This window comes from Takifugu flavidus, chromosome 9, assembly GCF_003711565.1.
Source record: "Takifugu flavidus isolate HTHZ2018 chromosome 9, ASM371156v2, whole genome shotgun sequence".
NCBI classification, from domain to species: Eukaryota; Metazoa; Chordata; class Actinopteri; order Tetraodontiformes; family Tetraodontidae; genus Takifugu; species Takifugu flavidus.
In genome coordinates this window covers 12683101-12693921 of record NC_079528.1, presented here as the reverse complement: position 1 = coordinate 12693921, position 10821 = coordinate 12683101, and the positions used below count along the sequence as shown (strand labels likewise).

The window sequence follows — 10821 nt, the reverse complement described above, 5'->3', positions numbered from 1 at the left end:
ATTAGACATGTTTGATCAGTGATCACCTGCATAGTGCAGGCACAGGAATATCATTCTAAATGTTTACAGTCAAATTTACAATGCAGCAACCCTACAAAAGGAACCCACAGTCTGGCACATACACACACACACACACACGCACACACGCACACACACACACACACACACACACGCACACACACACTAATATACAAAGAACAAGATGCAGATGATTACACAGATAACATTTGCTTGTAAACAGTAAAGACATTAGTTTGCAGGGACAATGGTGCTCTGAATGAGAAACCATTTGCAGCTCAGGTGATATGAATATTTATGGCACTGATGGGAGCGAGGTGGGGATAAAAGGAGAGAGGAGAGAGAGAAAAGACAAATACAGGGTGAAGACGGGAGGAGAATGCACAGGCGGTAAATGGAGGAGTGTGGGGTAAAGAGGGTTTTATCCACCTATTTAAAGCCTGAGTGAGCAGTGACAGCGGCTAAAGCTGCTGGTCAAGTGATAGATAGATAGATAGATAGATAGATAGATAGATAGATAGATAGATAGATAGATAGATAGATAGATAGATAGATAGATAGATAGATAGATAGATAGATAGATAGATAGATAGATAATAGATAGATAGATAGATAGATAGATAGTAGATAGATAGATAGATCGATAGATAGATAGATAGATAGATAGATAGTAGATAGATAGATAGATAGATAGGGATGATGGATGGATCTATCTGTCTATATATATATATATATATATATATGTGTGTGTGTGTGTGTGTGTGTGTGTGTGATGCGGCAACTGTGTGTAAAATGAGAGTATTTCTCAATCTCCTTTAGTCGTTGACCTTTAAAACTGATTGATTCTCCTTGACAAAATCATTCCCACCACAAAAGAGAGTTTTGAGTCTCTTTGAGGGGGACATGAAACCAGACAGTGATGTCACACTGAAAAGCAATTAGCGGGTGAATTTGTAAGTCAAACATAATTTCATGCAAGTGTCACTAAGTTGTGTGTTGTCCTGCTTCTGTTTATGGCAGCTGATTAATGAGTAACCCGAAGCAGGGGGAAAGGGTGTGGAGGTACTTTGAGCAGAGGGAGACCTTCTGCACCGGCTGATTCTTGGAATGCGCTACTTCTCTGTGAATGCTAGTTCTCATTGAAGAGATTTGACCGTTCTAAGGAGCTCCTGCTGTGCGTGCAGACGCCAAAATACAGTAATAACCTTTCCTAGGGGTGAATATGACTGTCACCTCTCAGCTGAAGACCACTTGAGGATATCATGAGCTCTTTCGGAACGTCTCTGGCCCTCCTGCTGTGTTCGCAGCTGTCACTCTGCCACTCCCTTTCAAGTAAGTTTGCTCTCTATTATCAAACTGCACATGTTTAAACTCACGTCTGTCTGTTGTCAGCTTAAATAGTTGGCCAAGTAAATCCTTGTTTGTTGCCTTTAGTTATGTACGTAATAAAACAAAAATTCAAAAATAAATGTCTTTGATTAGTAGAGGTCCAAACACAGAACCCAGCGGGACTCCAGAAACCTATACATTAAAATCAGAGAGAACCACAATATATTGACCTCCTGGCATATACTTTATTTATTCCTTCTTTAAATTGAGTGTTTCTTTCCTAAACCTTGACACGTCTCCTTTTAGCGTCGCTTCTCGCAGCGCCCGAGTCGACGACCAGCCCGGACAAAAGAGGTGAGCGTTGCTAAACAGACCAAAAACAAAGCAGTCGGTCTTTACTGAGGCAGATGAATGATTCCATTTAACTTTTCGCTTGATCTGTCGTACTTCCTCGTATTTGATTCAGAAGAAGTCCAAGTGAAAGTCTCCCTCTCTCTGCCTTCATTCTTTGTGACGTCGTCATTTCTCCCGCTCTTTGTTTGTGTGGTGCTGTAAATATTGGCCGGATTGTTGACATGCAGATGCTCCGCTGTGTTTCAACTCCTGCAGTTCTGGCCGATGTGTTCTTCAGGGTCGATGCAAGCGTGCGCCTGTCCGGCAGCCTCTCGCACCCCCAGGAGATGATTGAGAGATGGGTAAGGCTTTCACATGGCTGCCTTTCAGCGCCACCTTCACTTGATGCAGATGTAAAAAGGAAATGATGTTGAACTTTTAAAAGGCGACCAGACAGCTGCAGGTGAACAACACCATGGTTGTGGTGAATTTCATTGTAAAAGGGGAAATTGGCAGGTGAGTTAGATGGAATCATCCCTTTAAATTTCTGTGGAATGCTCAGGCTGACTTAGTAACCATGCTCATGTTTTCCATATAGGACGCCCGCGGAGGTGTGGGTGAGTATGAGCTTTTGGCGAAATAACTAGATCCTCTTAAAAAAAATGATATTTAGACCCTGTCTTTGTCTCATAGGCATTCAACCACCAGTGGGAAGAGTAGGTGACCCCAGGTTCTTTAACCTGTACCGCTTGCTCATCACTTCTGTCCTAGTCCAGGGCGGTGCTGCTGCTAACAGGCGATTTCATCTCCAGGTACGAGTGTTGCTTCCACGTTCAGGAGTACAACATAAACAGTGTGGCTGAAACACAAGCGCTGATCAGGTCGGCTTTGGTGTCCAAGTATGAAGACGGCGCCGTTTCTCTTCACGCCACAGCGCTGATTATCAGGCACATCGGTAAGACGGCTCATCCCAACGGACCTGACACGTGTGGATTTCTGAATGCCTCCCATCTCTTTTCAGAGCCACAAAACTGTCTGGAGGACACCCTGTCGACGGTTTACGGGGAGTATATTTGGTCTGAAACGTTTCCCCAGATCATCCAGGAAATGGGCTGCAGAAAGCCGAGATCTAAGCGAGCCTACAGGCTGTGGTGAGACCCCGTTATTAGTCCAAACAATGAGCTAATCCAACTGTTATAATTTATTTAGTGTTGCCAGTGGGCCGTGTTTCATTAAACCTCCCAAACATTAATAAAGGCCATGTTGACGGGCAGTCAGGGCTTTATTTACCCTGACATCCACACTAATACCGACAAAACAATGTTGGGAATATTGATGAGGCCCCAGTTTCTACTTTTATTGCTGGTGATGATGATGATGATGATGATGATGATGATGATGATGAAGTAGAAGAAGAAGAAGAAGATGATGATGATGATGATGATGATGATGTGATCTTCCCCCGAGTGTGAGACTGAGACAAAAGTAATCTGAGGCAGAATCGCAGTCGTTGGGTCCTGAAGCACGAAAGAATTCCTGAAAGTTCCCACAAGTCATGATGACTGTCACTAGCTTAAACAGTTTGGTAAATTGATCACGTATTTTATCACCTGGTATGCCTTAAATACTCAAAAGCAACATGATGGTTAATAACATGAGTGGAATATCAAAATTCAATGAGATAGAGAAGTTTCTTCCCAATTTTGAACCTTTTCTTTTTTGGAGCAGACAGAACTGGAAAACTGAAATGAGATTTGCCCTCAGCGGACTTGATGTCCAATAGTAGTGATCATCTCAGTCTTTGAATGAAACAGGAATTCAACTCAATTTGAGCTAACAGCCCTCTGTAATATGCAGAAAACTCTCTGCCAACAGGACAGAACCACAATCACGTCTGAGCTTCTGTATTATTTTGGTGTTTTCTTTCTTTCTTTCTTTTTTTTTAGCAAGTTGCACATTGAAAATGATGAAACCAGCTGGGCTCCTCCTGATATGACCGCTTGCAAAGTGGTGGTGTCCTTTCCAGATCTGGATAATGTCACTGTCACGCCCGGTCAGTGGGTCTGTCTGAGTTTTTAGCAGCATGCTTTGCCTCAAATCAAATCTAAATAAAACGAGAGACTGAGAAAACAAAGCAGAGGCATTAACGACATGACTGATCCTCAGATAACGCGGACGAGGTTGTGGAGATGATTCAGGACCTTGTGGATGATAAGTTAGAGCTCAATGAGGAGCTGTCAGCCACAGATCTGGATACAGTGGTGGAGAAGCTCGTAGAGGTGGTGAATATCGGCGTCATGACACCTCCCGTTGGTGAAAACATCGTCACCATTGTGTCTGACATCCTGCTCTCCAGCACTGACGTGGCTGTGGTGGCTAACACGTAAGTGGAAGGAAAACAACACCCATGATCACAAACACGTAATTTCTGTAAAGCAGATTTTTTTTTATCTCCCACTTGGGTGGAAAAGTGTCCTGAATTTGACAGACGCGATGGGAAACAACATGGAATTTGAAGAGGAATCTGTCAACTTTACGGTGCCGCTGCTCGCCATGTCCATGATCGATACCGGCTCAGACACATTCACCGGCCTCACCTTCGGTGTGTCTGCCGTTTCTGCAGATTTGACCCCGCAGGTGAGATTAGCATCAGGAATATGAGGCTGTAAATACCTCCACCTGACTGTAATACTAACAATGATATCGGCAGCAACATGGTTCTATTTGCATTCGCCTCCAATAATCCAGTGATCCAGGAGATCAACTGGAATTGCTCCACACCCACAGGGACGCAGTTGTGACTCACTGCTGCTTTTATTGTGTCTCCTGCAGATTTTCCTCAACCGGAGCTTTGTGAGTGAACCACTTCCTGATACGGCTGCGACGATCTCTTTGCCCTCTGACCTTGAAGACTTTTTCTCTGCCGGAGAAGGAAACAAAACCAGGATCCAGTTCCATTTTTATGGAAGCCAAAAGCTCTTTCAGGTGCCCAATCGCTCCCTCCTCTTGTGTTTTACGGGAAGAAGAACACCGACTTTGTATCTGATCTAAATCTACAGCGAGGAGATAGCTTAGCATTAGCATTTCTAATTAACCAAACAGTAACCACAAAAGCGACGACTAAGCATCTTTGTCCCATCAAGGATGTAAAATATAACAGATAATGCAGTATGGCCTATGTATGACCGGAGCAACCGCTGTATTTCTTTTTTTTAACAGGACCCTCTGATAACAAATGTGACAGGCGACAACATGATGTTAAATTCCTACATCGTCTCAGCCAGCATCAAAAAACGCAACGTCAACAACCTGAGGGAGCACGTGCTGGTGACATTCAGGCATCTAACACCCAAAGATGTGAGCGGCGAGAGCCTCCAAACGACGACTTTATATGTTTTTGGCCTAAAACCTCAACACTCGTCTGTGTTCGCAGGAAGAAGACAAAGTGCACTGCGTCTTCTGGGATTTTTATCAAAGCAGTGAGTCGGTTATTCTATTTCAGATTGGCACCAGGCTCTCCAGGTTGGAATTAGAAAGATCAGCGAGGGTCACACAGGAAGGTTTGTGTAAGCATGTCTCATCTCTCTCTGTTAGATGGTCGGGGGGGCTGGAACAGCGAAGGCTGTGAAACCCACAGCGTTTCTCCTTCACAAACCAGCTGCCGCTGTAATCACCTCACGCATTTCGGCGTCCTCCTGGTGAGTGCTATCCCATATCCCAAAAGGGTCCGACTCAACTGCCACAATGTGCTGCGACATCACGGAAACCCCCTTTTTAGGCTTCACCCACAATCAGTGAGTAAAGAACCTGATTCCCCTCTGCTTCCATCTCCGATTTCAGGACGTATCCAGAGAAGCCGTAAGTGACGCCGACAGCCGGATCTTGACTCTGCTCTCCTATCTGGGTTGTGGCGTTTCCTCTGTCTTTCTGAGTATCACACTGCTCACATATCTTGCCTTTGAGTAAGTGGCTTTAAGATGAATTTCTATATTTATTCCGTTCTAACAGGCTACGTACATTTATCTAGGCTGCGATCAGCCGTGACAGGATGCGTGTTCAACTGCAAGCTGCCTGAACAAATGTTCACCTGCATCTGTCACATTTACAACAGCTGATGGAATCATTTTTATGTGTGCTTGTTTGGCCCACAAGAGAGCTGAGTCTTTTTTAAAGCCTGACGAGCTTTCCCCATCATAGTTTAGTGCAATCTGCTACTGTCTGATACACCAAAGCATCACAATCTCGAGATGAAAGGAAAATAAAAGGATCCTCAGTTGTCCAGCAGCTTCCCCGTTTCTGATTGGCCGTCCCTCACAGGAAGGTGCGCCGTGACTACCCGTCAAAGATCCTCATCAACCTGTCAGCCGCCCTGCTGGGCTTGAGCATGATGTTCTTGCTCAACTCGTGGCTCTCGTCGTTCTCCGACTACGGCCTGTGCATCGCCACAGCGGCCCTGCTCCACTACTTCATGCTGGCCTCTTTTACCTGGATGGGCCTGGAGGCCGTCCACATGTACCTGGCGCTGGTCAAGGTCTTCAACATCTATGTCTCCTCTTACATGCTCAAGCTGTGCTCTGTAGGATGGGGTGAGAACACTGTGGGAACAGGATGGGCTTGTTGGTGGCGCTTCAGAACATTTGGGTGACTTAAACTTTGAATATCGCTGTCACAGGTATTCCCTTGCTCATAGTCAGCCTGGTTCTGGCTATAAATAAAGATGCCTACGGAAACGCTCTGCCGGCAGAGATCGCAGTAGGACGTAGTCTGACCGAACAATTGTAAGTAAACACGGTGGCAACGCGCAGCGGATTTCAACCTGTGACGGAACATCTGCATCTCTCCAGCTGCTGGTTGCAGCTCGATGTCTTCTTCTACGTGACGGTGGTGGCCTTCATCGTCCTCGTCCTGCTGTGCAACATCTGCGTTTTCATCGTGGTCCTGGTCCAGATCCGGAGGATGAAAGCCAACAAGTCATCAGAGAACGGCCGCATGTCGCTGAGGGACTTGAGGACGGTGGCCAGTCTCACCGTCCTGCTGGGCCTGACGTGGATCACCGGCTTTTTCTCATTCGGTCCGGGCAGAGTGGTTCTAATCTACCTGTTCACCATCTTCAACAGTTTGCAGGGTGAGGTTTTTCTGGGTGAAGGGTGAGAGAACATGTTTTCCCAAAAGCAAATTGAAATCGAATTTGTCCTCACGCGTCTTTTCTTTTCCGTCCCAGGCCTCTTTATTTTTGTGTTCCACTGTTTGATGAAGGAAAACGTGAGGAACCAGTGGAGAGCCCACCTGTGCTGCCGACGTTTCAGACTCGGCGATTACTCTGGTAACTTCCAACGAGAGCGACAGCGAGCTCATTTTGAGACACGTGAGTTAATGTTCCCCTCTCTGCCCTTTAAGACAGGGGTCAAACCGAGACGATAAGCGGCCCGAGCCAAAAGAATCACCATGGGAACTCTGATTCGGTGGCATCTGACAACACCACCGTCAGGAAGATCTCAGACTCCTCTGCGGATCAGCAGGAAACCGTCAGGACGCTACTTGAGAGGCGGTTTGTGGGCTGCTCTAATTTCCATGGTGCAGTTCAGTGGGGGTGATAACGTTTCCACAGATGCAGGACTCATCTGTCAGCACTCCTGCAAATCCATTAAAGATGTGACGTTATTCAAATCTAAGAGAGGAGCCTAATGAGCCTATAAAAAAGCTTGATGTGATGATTAGTAGCACTATTGTAACATGTAGTAATAGTAATCATTTATGAATATTGAGCTATTATCCTGTGGAAATCATGATGTTTACAGTCAGAACATGGTTAAGCATCATTCATGTTGCTGAGAATAAATAATTTAAGCAACTGCTGCCGAAGCCTTTTTCTTTTATGTGGATGTTCTGGCTTTTAGGTTCATTTCGAGTTGCAGATTTTTATTTTCATGTTGTAACGCAGCCAGTTTTTGTGCTTGAAGTGTTAACAGCAAGTGTTTGAAGCGCCACACAGGTTCAGGAGGAACTGGCTGGGTGACATTCTGATCATAGCACTGTGTGTCTGAAGTCTCACACACCCTCCCAGTGGAACACACTCCACACTCAGTGAGTTCGGATGCTCGGCGCTGGGAAATGGTCTAATTTCTGCAACGGATTGGAGCTGCAGGAAGGGCCGATCGATGAGAGAGAATCCTCCGGCCTGAAACCAAGTGATGCCTTTTCCCAGCACTTTTGGCTGTTATCTGTGGAGGTGAACACGTCCGCTCTGGCTGGTCGGTCGGTGCAAAAGCACGGCAATCTTTGGGTTTCGTTCATCAGGTCTGGTAAGGACACTAACAAGGACACTAGAAAGTACCTGAAACAGTGGCGTGGATAGTTAAAGGCAAACTATTGGATCCGTGTGCCCTTATTTACACGTTGGTCATTCACTGTGATCCTCTCCAACCACAGGAACATGTTTTTATGCGCTTAAACCACCCCCGTTCAGATTAGATTCATTCCCAGCTTTGAAACTCACTGATTGAATAAAAGGTGTTGTCGCGTCTATTTGTATGCAAAAATGTGGCTCACAGCCTTCAGTGTCTTTGTTCAGACCAAATTCTTTCAATAACTTTTGGTGTAACCAGAAACGGGTAGGTAAGAGCTAATATTAGGTTGCATAATCTCAGGGGAAACTGTTCAAATCTAACTTTGGTTCTGTCTGCAGTCACAAGCGACACATGGAGGACAGAACGGAAGGTCCGATGGCTGTAAAGGTGGAGAAGCATTCTCAGTACATCATCCTGACTTACTTCCACGGCGACACCAACAGCATGGTGGACGCCCACTTCAGCCGCGCTCTCCGTGATGTCTGCAGAGACAAGGGCCCGGGGGGAAAGGCCAAGAAGACACGCAAAACCGTAAAATTGGGTAAGGACGCGGGACGACGTACGGGTCCGGTGACCCTGTTCGCACTCCTCACAGTGTTTCTGTCCACAGAGAAATCCAACCTCTGTCAGGAGTCCACTGTGGTCAACAACCCCAAGCCACAGCTCCCGCCAGGAAGCCTCCTGCCCTTAAGCCCTGTGGAAGACTCCCCCAACTCCTGGCACCCCTTTACAGCCAGAGGAGGCGAGAGCGTGGGGCTGCCGTCCCTTGCATACTCCCTGTCCCCGGAAGAACTGAGTCTTACAGGACAGCAATACGCGACGTCCCTTCTCAACCTACTGCACACCGAACAGGTTGATATGGGAGCCAGTCTGCCCTCCAGCTCCAAGCCAGAACTGCATCCCAGTTGGATGGTGCCGCCAGGACTCCGAGAGCCAGTGGACCACACCATGGCTTTCAAACCTGGTAAGAAGAAGTGGATTCTGCTCTCAATGCCTTTTCAGAGCTTAAAAAAGTGCTCTTTTCTGGTTTTGATTGAACAGTTGTCTTGCTGCCTGCAGACTGAGATAGGGATCAGTGCTTCACGGAAAAAAATAAACTGCTCAGAGTAAACAGTAAAATCTTGTCATGGTTGCCGTTACTTCTCAACTACATCTGGCGATAAGAAAGAACACTGACTAAACTATAAAAACATATGATTCATCGTCGACTACTTGTGTTTGTTCTTCAACTTTTACTTCCTGGAGTTGTTATTTTGATTGTGCTGAGATCCCCAAAATGATACAGATTAATATAAAGGTTACAGGTTTGAATAAGTCTCTTCTGGTCTCTGGCAGGACGATGTCTGGACAAGAAGGACTTGTACTGGTACTGAAGGAGCACCGCGGAGAACCGCTGCTGTTCTCTGCAGACCGTCGTCCCCGCTCTCCTCCTCACTCAGATAGACGTCAGCCATTTTCTCTTCAGATAGCAGCGTGTCACCAGCGCATATGAGGAAGACGTGACAGCACTTCCCTTCGCCGCTTGTTCCACGCGTCAGAAAAATGCTGTCTGGAACGCACTTTCCAGAGGGGAATATTCTCTGACAAACCTGTTCTCCAACTACAGCACTGTTCCTGTAGATGTCAGAGTGCTCTTATGGGTCTTCATCTCTTTTCTCTCACCTTGGATCATCTGCATTTTTCTGTGATTTTTATCTGCACCAGTAAACATCAACCAGTATTAACTTTGTCTAACTGTTATCTGTGTAAATATTATTCTTAATATGGGTTCAGAGTGGAGAGTTTAGCGTGTTTTGAGATTTAATGTGACAAAAAAAAGACAGCTGGGTTGGGTTCCTGACTTGCTATGTAAATGCTGTGTTGAAAGAATGCACTGTAAAAAAAAAAAACAGAAATTAATGAGCAAAAAATTACCTCTTCTTAAAAAAGATGACTTTATAATCTATATATCCTTCAATGTTTTGCATGGTAATGTTTACTGTACTGATGCCTAAATACAGTAGTAGAAAGGAAGAAAAAATAAAAGTTTATCCCCATTGCATATTGCCTATTAATTACTGTCCAACAGTAATTAATCTGTCGTTTCTGTCTGTCTTTGCGTGTTACCAGCCCAGCCTCTCAACAATTACTGCCATCGTTATTGTGGAAATCACGAACGCCGGGTCAATTAGGCTGTCGTGGTACCTACTCGAGCATGGCTGCTGTCCCCCTTTCAATTTTACTGTATATCTCCATTTCCTAACGGAGAGACGATGCAGGACAGGAAGTGATACTTTGTTGCTGCCACAGACTCATGGCTGATTCCTCAGCTTTGGTCACATTCACCTCACATGTGTGACTCATTTCATTTAAGAGCTTAAAATGCCTGAAACCTGCTGCAGTGAGAGATAATACCAATCGCCCCGTCACATTCCCACTTTATAGCCTGACAACGTAATTTATGAGGTGTGAGTCATGTCAGACGAGAGCTAATGGCCAACCACTTCCTTCCACCACATTTGAAACTGATTATTCATATTAGAAGCCAAAATTGTATCTGAACCATTATTCTGCTACACTGTCTTGATCTCTGTAAACACCCAGTTCACAAGACGACCTAAATTTAATTTTATTCTAATTTGGGGGGATTTAATCAAGACCGCTGTGTTTTATAGGCTCACTGAATAATTTAAAGGTGTCCAGTTTAGCGTTAGTTCTCTTAATAAATAGCCTTTGTATCCAGCACAGTGGGGCTGATCTGAGGTCAGTAGGGGGGGGGGGGGGTTAGATGGATTACGTGAGTGATGCCTCCTCC

At 45.5% G+C, this 10821-nt stretch overlaps 2 protein-coding genes across 5 annotated transcripts; both read left to right on the top strand.

The window, feature by feature from the left end:
* Nucleotides 1-794: 794 nt before the first annotated feature.
* adgrg4a (adhesion G protein-coupled receptor G4a) lies at nucleotides 795-7536 on the top strand. 3 transcript variants are annotated; one of them, XM_057042439.1, is made up of 21 exons: nucleotides 795-1350; nucleotides 1669-1701; nucleotides 1957-2042; nucleotides 2126-2196; nucleotides 2279-2297; nucleotides 2374-2396; nucleotides 2493-2635; nucleotides 2702-2831; nucleotides 3627-3733; nucleotides 3847-4063; nucleotides 4152-4317; nucleotides 4513-4665; nucleotides 4900-5037; nucleotides 5114-5159; nucleotides 5275-5378; nucleotides 5521-5642; nucleotides 5998-6266; nucleotides 6353-6458; nucleotides 6525-6805; nucleotides 6902-7003; nucleotides 7078-7536. In XM_057042439.1, the coding sequence occupies exons 1-21, from the start codon at nucleotides 1281-1283 to the stop codon at nucleotides 7272-7274; spliced, it is 2583 nt and encodes an 860-aa protein (XP_056898419.1). In that variant the 5' UTR covers nucleotides 795-1280; the 3' UTR covers nucleotides 7275-7536. The 3 variants fall into 3 exon arrangements, with proteins under 3 accessions (XP_056898419.1, XP_056898420.1, XP_056898418.1); XM_057042438.1 differs by having other exon boundaries at nucleotides 796-1350; nucleotides 1654-1701; XM_057042440.1 differs by lacking the exon at nucleotides 1669-1701.
* Nucleotides 7537-7706: 170 nt separating this feature from the next.
* On the top strand, nucleotides 7707-10068 carry vgll1 (vestigial like family member 1). Of its 2 annotated transcripts, none has more exons than XM_057042497.1 (4): nucleotides 7707-7982; nucleotides 8366-8568; nucleotides 8638-8991; nucleotides 9363-10068. In XM_057042497.1, the coding sequence occupies exons 2-4, from the start codon at nucleotides 8379-8381 to the stop codon at nucleotides 9398-9400; spliced, it is 582 nt and encodes a 193-aa protein (XP_056898477.1). In that variant the 5' UTR covers nucleotides 7707-7982; nucleotides 8366-8378; the 3' UTR covers nucleotides 9401-10068. The 2 variants fall into 2 exon arrangements, with proteins under 2 accessions (XP_056898477.1, XP_056898478.1); XM_057042498.1 differs by lacking the exon at nucleotides 7707-7982 and adding an exon at nucleotides 7989-8295.
* The last annotated feature ends 753 nt before the right edge of the window (nucleotides 10069-10821 follow it).